The sequence below is a fragment of the Triticum aestivum genome, chromosome 5A (genome assembly GCF_018294505.1).
Source record: "Triticum aestivum cultivar Chinese Spring chromosome 5A, IWGSC CS RefSeq v2.1, whole genome shotgun sequence".
NCBI classification, from domain to species: Eukaryota; Viridiplantae; Streptophyta; class Magnoliopsida; order Poales; family Poaceae; genus Triticum; species Triticum aestivum.
The window spans coordinates 634,755,356-634,766,926 of record NC_057806.1 but is presented as its reverse complement, the minus strand read 5'-3'; the positions used below and the strand labels follow the sequence as shown (position 1 = coordinate 634,766,926).

At 53.0% G+C, this 11,571-nt stretch overlaps 1 protein-coding gene across 1 annotated transcript in view; it reads right to left on the bottom strand.

Annotated features, from left to right (window-relative positions):
• LOC123108083 (uncharacterized) overlaps positions 1 to 1,352 on the bottom strand; it is a 2,046-nt gene extending 694 nt beyond the window's left edge. Inside the window, exon 1 of the mRNA XM_044529939.1 lies at positions 216 to 1,352. Within this exon, the coding sequence (XP_044385874.1) occupies positions 216 to 1,287 (1,072 nt within the window). The 5' untranslated portion in view covers positions 1,288 to 1,352. The remainder of the gene's footprint in view (positions 1 to 215) is intronic.
• Positions 1,353 to 11,571: the final 10,219 nt, after the last annotated feature.

The following is an 11,571-nucleotide window of genomic DNA, read 5'->3' as shown; positions in this document are numbered from 1 at the left end:
CACACACACACACACGGTAAATCCAGACGTTTAAGAGAACATATATGTTCCTGTAATCCAGAGGAACATCTCTCTTTCTTGAGCACAGATGCATGTCGTCATGTCTAAAGTTTACTTGCTAAGAAACATATTTTCATTCCATGTTGCTAAGTGCCAATGAAACATTGTAACAAGGAATTGTACAGCATTATGTATATGCACATAAATAATAGTACCTGGGATGTAGAAGCTCACGTAGGGAAATATTTTTATGTCAGAAGAAGCACACACCGGCTTGACTCGCCCTGACTTGAGATGAACCATATAAGAACCAACACGTGCTCTCACAAAAATGACTTGGGTGCCCTCCGCGACGCCACTGACCACCAATGCATTTGCCCACCTCCTAAGCCCAAACTCACATGTTGGGAGCAGCGTCTTGAGATCAATTACCCTGAGTTTTGCCCATCCAATGGCTCCCACGGGTCCGGTCTCCCACGACCATAGGGTTAGATTTGTGACATCAACCACGGCAGCGAATCCCAGCCTGCCCTCTTCCACCGTCATGAGACGCCCACCGCGATTGATCGGCTTCTCGAACATTGACAAGCGGAGTGTGCCAAGTTGGCACTCCACGATGCCACCAATGTTGAAGTAGAGTGCATCGCCCAAAAGGACGCTGGGCGCACCAAAGTTATTGGTATACCTGGCATTGGGGTGGTGAACGGAGGTGAGCTCGCTCCACACGCGAGTCTCCGACGAGTACAGCCAGCCCGATGTGACGCCTTGCCGCTGATCGGTGGTCACGACGGCCAGACGGAAATGCCCTCCTTGGCAACCGTGGTGGTCGCAGCCTTGTGCGGCGCAGAGCACCGCCGCACTGAAGCTGAGCAGGTACTTGGGTGTCGAGGGCACGCGGCGCTGGTGGCCCGTCACAGGGTCCAAGACCATGAGGACAGAGGTGTTCCGGATGTGAGCAAAGAGGGCGCGCCCATGGCGGCAGTCCATTGCAAACCAATCGGGACGGTCGTCGGGCTGGGCAAGGAAGAGGGCGGAGGTGGGAACGAAGCGGGATCCCTTTCGAAGTAGGCAGTCGCCGTGTTGGAAGAGCCCCAGGACGGGAGGTGTTCCGTGGAACTTGCGGTAGCGGCGGCGAAAGCCCAAACCGGCGAGGATGCGGCGCCAGGGCTTGCAGACGGCGGAGGCACGGACGAGGAAGGCGGGCTCGTCCGGCGGAATGCGGAAAAACACCTCCTCGACGAGCTCCGGCAAAAGGCGGGAAACCGGATCCTCTAGGAGCTCGTCCATCAGCGCCGCCGCCGGCGGTAGTGTGCGGCGGAGGCGAGGGTTTGGATGGGGAAGAGTGGAGTACGAACTCTACGGAGCGTTCGGTATATCCAGGATCCAGCTTGGGCTTCCTTCAAAGAAAAAAAAAAGAGAATGGAAGCAGCATTGTTCGGTGACCTTTTTTTTTCATTTTATTTATCAAAACAGTTCCATGCCATGGTAGATTTTCTCTTACCGATAAAGTTACTCCCTCTGTCCCAAAATATAAGAACGTTTTTAACACTACACTAGTGTCAAAAATATTTTTATATTATGGGACGGAGGAAGTATATCCTTACCTCTAGAGTTTTTTTTTTTGAGAATCCATTATCTCGACAGCTTGAATGTGGAACTTAGATGAGCAGGTGTGGGTTCTCTTAATGAAAATAATTCTGGATTCGAGGTAACATCTTTGTGTACATTGTAATGCAAAAAAAAACCATTTAAGGAAATGTTCGGTGTATACTCCATTGTTCCCGTCATGCATAATCTTTTTTTTTGCGGGTGAAAACTTGTATTACTCAATCACAAGATCATTACAATCATCAAAAGCTAAAGACAAAGCAACTTCAGGGCAGACCCTAACCAAGTGCATTTTGGTCCTAGTGGAGAGAGTAGATAGCAAGCCTGACGATGTGAGCATGGGCATGAGGGTTCACAAGTTCAGCAGGACTCGCAAGCCGGTGGAGCACTCGTGCGACTTCAAGTTCCTACCAGTCCGCATTCTACTACACCGCGCATTACCAGTCCCCGCAGCACATGATCTGCCTGTGGAGCAAGCTACAGACCGGTAGCGCTCAATGCTGCAACTCCAGATGACAAGGAACTGCTTTGTGATCAGGAAGCAGCTCTGGCTCTCCGGAGAATCAAACGGCAAGGATGAGTTTGAGTTTGATCTTGATTTGGAGGCTTTCTGAAGAATTAGCTTGCCTAATTCGCCCATTCGTCTAGTCAGTAGCTAATTAATTCAGTTGCTGATACTGACACTAGATGCTATTATGCTCACAGTTGCTATTGGCAATGATGATTTAGTGCAATATTGTAACCGAGGGTTTTATAGGAACGCTCCTCCCAAGTGCTCTTCTTCAGTCTTCATGCTCCAGCACAAAAGTTGCTGGGTCTGCGATGTTGCCAGTTCAATTAGCTCATTTACATGGTAGATGTTTCAGATCTTCAAAACTTAGTGAATGTGAAATCGAAGTGTCATGATGGTGGTTATGGTAATCACCAGAGGGATAGATTATAGAGGATTATGTTAGTCTGAGGCATCAATGTCAGTGTCAAAACCGGAAGATCTCAGGTAGGGGGGCCAAGCTGTTAGTCCGGATAGATGGGTAGCAAGAGGAAGAACACACAGTCGTTTACCCAGGTTCGGGCCCTCTCTATGGAGGTAAAACTCTATGTTCTACTCTTGCTTATATTATGAGAGTATCAAAGTACAGAGGTGATCTACCACGAGATCGTGAGTTGTGGTCTAAACCCTAGAGGTATGATGATGAATGTATGAATGTCCCTCTACGGACTAAACCCTCTGACTTATATAGGCACTAGGGGTATTTAGGGTTACGCTTTGTCAGTCCACACATGAATACTGTATTGTACTCACACATTAGCAAGATGCTCATAACCGACACCATGGTGCTTCATTGCTCCCTCTACACTTTGCTCGACCTACTATGTTATCAAACACCATATCTTTACTTTTTTGCAAGAATATGTCGGTGTCAAAACCGGCGGATCTCGGGTAGGGGGTCCCGAACTATGCGTCTAGGCCGGATGGTAACAGGAGACAAGGGACACGAAGTTTTACCCAGGTTCGGGCCCTCTCGATGGAGGTAAAACCCTACGTCCTGCTTGATTAATATTGATGATATGGGTAGTACAAGAGTAGATCTACCACGAGATCGAGGAGGCTAAACCCTAGAAGCTAGCCTATGGTATGATTGTTGATGTGTATGTTGTCCTACGGACTAAAACCCTCCGGTTTATATAGACACCGGGTAGGGTTAGGGTTACATAGAGTCGGTTACAATGGTAGGAGATCTGCATACCCGTATCGCCAAGCTTGCCTTCCACACCAAGGAAAGTCCCTTCCAGACACGGGACGAAGTCTTCAATCTTGTATCTTCATAGTTCAGGAGTCCGGCTGAAGGTATAGTCCGGCCATCCGGACACCCCCTAATCCAGGACTCCCTCAATAGCCCCTGAACCAGGCTTCAATGACGACGAGTCTGGCGCACATATTGTCTTCGGCATTGCAAGGCGGGTTCCTCCTCTAAGTACTTCATAGAAGATTTTGAACAGAAAGATAGTGTCCGGCTCTAAAAAATAAGTTTCCACATATTGCCATAGAGAGAATAATATTTACACAAATCTAATCTGCTGACGTATTCCGTAGTGTGACATCACACCACGGCCAAGCTTTCATTCGAACCGTTTTACTGTCCCATCTCAGCGCGTTATGCGAGGCGGTTTCCTTGGCACGTCTTGTTAAAGCATAGATCATGTCCCCTTATTCCGGGATTCTCATCAATACGGTCGTGGGTAACCCAATCGCGCCATCGATTACGGCGCTTGGAGATAAGCGAGTTTTATCAGGCTGGTGGGGACATGTAGCTGCGTCCACCCATATAAGGGGATAAAGATCCACCTTTTCACCTACGCCTTCTTCCTCCTTCGCCTATCCATTCTTGCGCACTCGAGCTCCAGCGCCCAAGTCCGCACTCCCAACCTCAACCTTCTCCATCCATGTCCGGAGCTGGAGGCAAGTGGATGGTCTCCTCCGTCACAGAGGGACATATCAAAAAGCCGAGGAAGGCCGGATACCTGTCTAACGACATCACGTACCGGCTCCCCGAAAAGGGGCAGCTCATCCCCACCCCTAGGCCCCATGAGAGGGTGGTGTTCCTCCCCCATTTCCTCCGCGGACTGGGCTTCCCTCTCCACCCATTTGTCCGGGGGCTCATGTTCTACTACGGCCTGGATTTCCACGATCTGGCCCCGAACTTCGTCCTCAACATCTCGACGTTTATCGTCGTGTGCGAGGCCTTCCTCCGCATCCGCCCCCATTTCGGGCTCTGGCTCAAGACTTTCAACGTCAAGCCGAAGGTGGTGCGCGGCAGCCAGGCAAAGTGCGGAGGCGCCATGGTGGGCAAGATGGCCAACGTCCTCTGGCTCGAGGGCTCCTTTGTGGAGACCCTGAAGGGGTGGCAATCGGGGTGGTTTTACATCACCGAGCCGCGCGACGCCGAATGGGTCGCACCCCCCGAGTTCCGGTCTGGACCCCCAACGTGGCTCACGTCCTGGAAAGAGACGGGCCTGTCGTGGGGTAAAAAAGGAGAGCTAACCGGACTCCAAACATGCGTCAAAACCCTGGTGGACAAGAAGCTCAAACTTGTCAACGTAGTCCAGGTTATGCTCATCCGCTTGATCCTCCCGTGCCAACAACGGGCTTTCAACCTGTGGGAGTTCGACCCGGCGTGGCACCAAACTCTGAGCAGACTCTTTGACACGACGTACGAAGATGCCTGGAAGGTGCTTTTCAAGGGCGCCGAGGCTCCCGCATCCGCTACTGAGGATCGCGGATTCAGTGCGCAGCGTCACGCTCTCGCGGTAAGCTATTTTTTCCTTTTACAGGGTATCAGTTTTTCATAGTTTGACTCCATGCGGGATCTAAACTCCCCTACCTTTGACAGGATTGGCAGGTGACCTCCGGACAGATCAACTGTCCGGCTCCTTTGCCCGAAGGCCCAGCGGATGCTCGCTTGGCGAAGCTGCTGGTTCCGGCACCCTATGTGGTGCCGGAGAAGAAGGTCAAGAAGAAGGCCACGGGGACTCGAAAGAGTGCCCGACGCTCGGAGGTGTCGGATTCATCATCCGATGAATCCAAGACGCACTCCTCCCGCGAAGACGAGGAGGAGGAACAAGAGACCCCTCCCCCTCCAGCGGGGGAAGGGAAGAAAAGGAAGGCCACCCCAACTGGGGAGGCCGAAGGGTCCAAGAAGGGGAAAACCCTTCCTCCGGACTGCTCCACCGACGCCGACGGCGATGGAGAGGAGTGGGCGCCTAGGGCCAAGCTGTTGGGGAACGTAGTAATTTCAAAAAATTTCCTACGCACACGCAAGATCATGGTGATGCATAGCAACAAGAGGGGGAGAGTGTGATCTACGTACCCTTGTAGATCGCAACGGAAGCGTTTGGTTGATGTAGTCGTATGTCTCCACGGCCCGACCGATCAAGCACCGAAACTACGGCACCTCCGAGTTCTAGCACACGTTCAGCTCGATGACGATCCCCGGACTCCGATCCAGCAAAGTGTCGGGGAAGAGTTCCGTCAGCACGACGGCGTGGTGATGATCTTGATGTACTACCGTCGCAGGGCTTCGCCTAAGCACCGCTACAATATTATCGAGGATTATGGTGGAAGGGGGAACCGCACACGGTGAAGAATATGATCACGTGGATCAACTTGTGTGTGTAGGGGTGCCCCCTGCCCCCGTATATAAAGGAGCAAGGGGAGGAGGCCGGCCGGTCCTATAGGCGCGCCAAGGAGGAGTCCTCCTCCTAGTAGGAGTAGGACTCCTACTAGGAGGGGGAAAGAAGTGGGGAGGGAGAGGGAAAGGGGGGTGCCACCCCCCCTCTCCTAGTACAATTCGGACCAGGGGGGAGGAGGCGCGCGGCCCACCTCTGGCAGCCCCTCTCTCTCTCCACTAAGGCCCATATGGCCCATTACTTCTCCCTGGGGGGTTCCGGTGTCATGGTTCAAACTCTGACAGTGATGTAGGGGGGTATGTATGGAGAGGCTAGATCTCAGCTATTGGCAAGTTGTAAACACATCACGATGTACGAGTTCAGGCCCTTCGCGGAGGAAGTAACAGCCCTACGTCTCGGTGCCCGGAGGCGGTCGATTGGATTACTGGCGTGTGAATAACAAAGGTGCGAACCCTTCATACTGAGGAGGGGGGTGGCTTATATAGAGTTCGCCGGCCCTCTCCTGCCCTCAGTGATGCAGGGTTTAAGGTACATTTAAGGTTGGGCGTTACTGGTAACGCCCCTAATGAAGTGTGATAATGACCGTAAAGACTACTTAATAGTCGACCGTTTGCCTGCGGAGTGACTTTAGGTCTCCTGGCAGTCGAGTGGTTGGCTTCATGGTCGAGTGACAGCTTCTTGGTCGAATGTCTTGAACCCGTCGAGTGGGATACCTTCAAGTCGATTGAAAGGTGACTTCTTCCAGGGGTGTCCTTGGGTAGGGCTCCTTGGACAGGTCCGTGCCCCTACCCTAGGTACACAGCTTCATCATTAGCCCCCGAATGGATCGAGGTTAGAGTGGGGAAAGAGTTGGAGATCTTTCCGACTGGTTCTTTGGGCTACGTGAGCGCCTCGTTTTGGGCCAACCGTCACGGATGACGTCATCAACCTCTTTCAGTCGCCTTGATCCATTCCAGGCCTTTTGTCGAGTGAAATTCTTTATGTGTGACATACCGAGTGTCGGCGCGAGCGGGGTCTTCTGTTTTAACAAGTTGTTCTGCGGCCCGCGGGTGTCGCGGGATTTGGATTTCGGGAAGCGCGCGGGACGGGAGCGGCCGCAGTAATCGGAAGCGATAAAGTGGAAGCTCCTCGATCCTCGCGTCGCCTTTTTCGCCACGTACTGCGCGCGTGTCTGCTACGGGATTTGACTGGATAGCCTGGGCCTACCAGTCAGCCACTCGGAAGCGGCCCCTTATAAGTTGCCGGCTCGGGGTTCACAAACAGTGCGCTTCCTTCTTCCTCTCTCCCTTCGCGAGTTCCTCCGCCACCTCCGTTTTCACCCTAGCGCCGCGGGTCCGTGCAAGATTTGCCGGCGACGATGGCGAAGGACAAGACATCCACCCTGGAGCGTGCGAAGAAGGCGGCGGCGCAGGGGAAAGGGAAGAGGTCCGCTCGGGGCGGATCCTCCTCAAGGTCTGCTCTGCCCCGAGGCTGGATCCAAGGCGATTAGATGCCGTCGGTGATCCGACAAGAAGATCTCGACGACATGGTCGAGGGGGGGGGGGTCATTCCCCACGAAGCCGCGCGTCTCCCGGGGAGAGAGATCGAACCTCAGCCCCGCGACGGTGAGTGCGTGCTCCTAGCTACCCATGTCGACCGCAGGTTTTCTCTGCCGCCCCATCCTTTTTTCCGGAGCTTCCTGAACTTCTTCGGAGCGCAGCTTCACCACTTCACTCCCAACTCCATCGTATACCTCGCTGCTTTCATTTCCATGTGTGAGGGTTTCTTGGGTTGCCACCCCCATTGGGGTCTCTTCAAGCACATCTTTATCTGCCATTCTCAATCGGTCAAGAAGGCCAAGTCGAGTGATGAAAGGACGCAGGTGATCCAGCTGTGCGGGGGCCTGGCGATCCAGACGAGGGGAAAGAGTTGTTTTCCATCTATCACTTTCCCGGAGTCGGTCCGTGGCTGGCAGGCGACCTGGTTCTACTGTCAAGATCAGGCGACCCCAGGACAGTCGACTGGTCTCCCCCCTTTCTCACTCGACCGAGCTGAAAAACCTGCTTCTCTGAAAGTGGCGCCGGAGGAAAGGGCCCAAGTCAAAGTGCTGGCCGGTCGAGTGGTTGAGCTTGTCCGTGAGGGCGTGACGGGTATGGATTTGCTGGAGGTCTTCCTCCGGAGGCGTATCCAACCGCTCCAGGCTTGTGACCACCCGATGTGGCTGTACTCGGGTCTCGACAACACCACTCGGGTCCACCCGGAGGAGGTCACTGATGAGATGCTGGAGGGGTGGCTGTCGAGCATCATAGGAAACAAGGACAACCCCCGAGGAGCCAGGAGGGTAATTCCACTTGACAACTCGTATGACGTGGACCAGGTATGTCTTTATGCTCCTGACCGAGATCTTGTTTTTCTTCATTAGTCTTCTTTGAGTTGGTCGATTAACCTTTGTCCTGTCTGTTGTTTTTCAGGCAACTACTGAGATGTACTCGACGCCCAACGTGGCACAGGGGCCAACTGAGGAAGGGGAGGCGAGCGGAGGTGAGAGCGGGGACGATCAAGGCGAGTGGGAGTCCGACGGTGAAGGAGAGGGAGGCGACGACGTCGACTCCAGCGAAGAGGAGGAGGAGGAGGTTGAACCCCCCCGCCCGGAGGGGCGATCCAAGCTCACACATGATCCAGCGCGGGAGCGTGGTAGGGCGACTGCTCCTGTTGGGCAGTCGTCGAAACGCCCTCGGACCTCTTCTCCTACACCGACTGGAAAGGCTCCCAAGCACCCACGCGCAGCGCCTTCCAAGCCGCCCAAGGCTCTGCCCAAGATGAAGATGGCCGTCCCCACCATTTCTGGGTAATAATAAAACTTGTTTTCCTTTGTCGACCATGGACGGATCCTTGGTCGATCCATTGAGCCAACCGACTGACTTTCGAGGCTTGCAGTGCTGCTACTTCTGAGATCTCCGCCAAGGACGACGACCAAGATATGGAGGATGCTGTTACCTCCAACCCTGGTACGATTACTGATGTTCCGCTTTGAGTCGACTAAACATTTATTGCAACCCTGGTCGATTGAATGTTTCCCTTGTAGCCCCTTCTCATGTTATCGACCTCCCGGATGACGACGACAACGATCCGTTGAGAGTGAGGAGGCACAAGAGGGCGTCGGCTGACAAGACCCCCCAATCCGCTCCGGCGTCTGAGGCCGTAGCTCGGGATGGTGGTGACACCACTCGGGCTTCTGTGACCTTCGACATTCCTCTGGCGAGTGTGCGGCCCTCGACGTCGACTGCGAATCCGTCTTCGCTTTTTGCCGCATACTCCGTCCCTAAGGACCAAGCGGCTGTTGCAAAAGACGCTATACGCCAGGCGGGGATCATGATGGAGCAAGTGAAGGTGGCTCGGGAGGCCAGCCAAGCAGCTTATGACGCGAGCTCGGCTCTTCAGAGCAACATCCAGGTCAGTCGACTCAACGCTTGGTCTGTTATGATATGCTGTTTGAAGAATCTCTTTTCTGAAGGTCTTTGTATCTGTACACCCACTGGGTGTGTCTGCCAATTCTTGGACGAGTGGGGGCACGCTAAGTGCACCCACTGGGTGTAGTCCCCGAGACTACGGTGGACTGTGGGCAGTCGACTGTAGTCTTTATATTGTGTTGCTGTAGCTGTATTTCTTCACTCGGTCTGGTCAGGCCATGTCGAATGGGACTGTATCCGGTCGACTGCGGGCAGTCGACTTTTTTTTATAGTGGGGGCATGCTGAGTGCACCCACTGGGTGTAGTCCCCGAGACTACTGTCGAATGTTCTTGATTCGGCTGTAGTCTTAGAAACGTCATCATTGTCTCTTGGTTGCTCAGAAGCAACTTGTTCTTGGATGTCTGTCGACTGATTTTTCTTTTTACAGAAATCTTGCGAACTTGTAGCTCGCTATACTAAGTTGGAGAATCAGCAGATCCAGCTCAACCTTAACTTGAAGCTTGCTCAGGAGAATTTGAAGAAGGCGCAAGAAGAAGCAAAAGGTATGGCTGGTGAGGTTCTCCATTCTTAACGGGTGGCTTTTCTTTCTTGTCCATTCTTGATGTTGGTTCCACTCGACGCGCCGCAGATAAACTGGAGGAAGCTCTAAAGAAGAAGGATCAAGATCTTGCAGAGGCACAGAAGGAGGCCTCGAGCAAAATGAAGCTCGCAGAAGAGAAACTGGCTTCGGTCGAAACTCTTGAACAGGAGAATTCCAGACTGAAAAGTGCTCTCGAGACAGCTAACCGAGATGCCAGTCGACTGAAGAAAGAAAAGATGGCTTTGCACGACAAGGCGGATGAGCTGGCGGGGAAGGTAAAAGATCTGGAGGCTTATCTCGGTGGACTCGCCAAGAAGTTGTTCGTCAGGCTCGAAGGTAATTATTCCAACCCGGCTGTCTTGTAGTTACCGAGCCCGCGTACGGCCACTGTCTTATTCTTGAATCGTGTTTGCAGAATTCTGCCAGAGCTTCGAAGAGGAAACCAGTCGAGTGGAGCCAGGCTTGGATCCTGCCAATTCTCTCATGAAGGACGAGGCTGCTATGAACGTGCTCTGACTGGAGTCTCGTGTTACCAGCGTTGTTGATTATCTTGCTCGGCTGAAGGTTGCGATGTCGCGGATCGACACATCACTCTGGCCTGGAACGACGCTTCAGAACGACCTCGAGTCCCTGATGGTCCGACTGGATGAAGTCCCGGGTCGAGTGGCGGAATGGAAGAAATCTTCTGCTAGATGTGGTGATGATGTCGCTCTGTCTCTGGTCCGCGTCCATTGCAAGGAGGCGCGAGAAGAAAAGCTGGCCGCCATCCAAGTTGCCAATACCAGGAAGCACAACTTTCAAGACTTCATGGAGACTTTTATTGCTGCTGCCACTCGTATTGCAGACGGGATCGACTTGGACGAGTTCGTCGCCCCTTCCAGTCCTCCTCCTAAGGAATGAAAAACTTTTATGCTTCACTTTAAATTTGCCTCGGAATGCTGAGTGGATTTGTAACCGTTAAACTCCGCCGAGCCGAGGGCTCGAGTACTTTGATCTGAGGTCTGGGACCTTTTAGGCTTTATCTGATATTGATTTCTCGTTGAATATCTTCATGGTTTGATTCGTCGAGTGGATCTTGATCTTCACTCGGAATAACCTTGTATTTGCGGCGCAGCTCCGAAGGAGAAGGTAGCAGTCGACTTGCGGATTGGGTTGTGTCCTGTACTTAGGCGAGCACTGGGCTACAGCTAAGCCTCTGAGTGAGAGGTTTGCTGTCCACTCGGTAGGATTTTTAAACACTTAGGCGAGCGCTGGGCTGCAGCTAAGCCCCCGAGTGGGAGGTTTGCTCTCCACTCGGTAGGATTTTTAAACACTTAGGTGAGCACTGGGCTGCAGCTAAGCCTCCGAGTGAGAGGTTTGCTCTCCACTCGGTAGGATTTTTAAACACTTAGGCGAGCGCTGGGCTGCAGCTAAGCCCCCGAGTGGGAGGTTTGCTCTCCACTCGGTAGGATTTTTAAACACTTAGGCGAGCACTGGGCTGCAGCTCAGCCCCCGAGTGGGAGGTTTGGTCTCCACTCGGTAGGATTTTTAAACACTTAGGCGAGCACTGGGATGCAGCTAAGCCCCCGAGTGGGAGGTTTGCTCTCCACTCGGTAGGATTTTTTCAAACTTAGGCGAGTGCCTGACTGCAGCTAAGTCTCTAAGTGGGAGAACTTAGGCGAGTACTGGACTGCAGATAAGCCTCCGAGTGGGAGGATTGCTCTCCACTCGGTAGGATTTTTTTTTCAAACTTAGGCGAGTGCCTG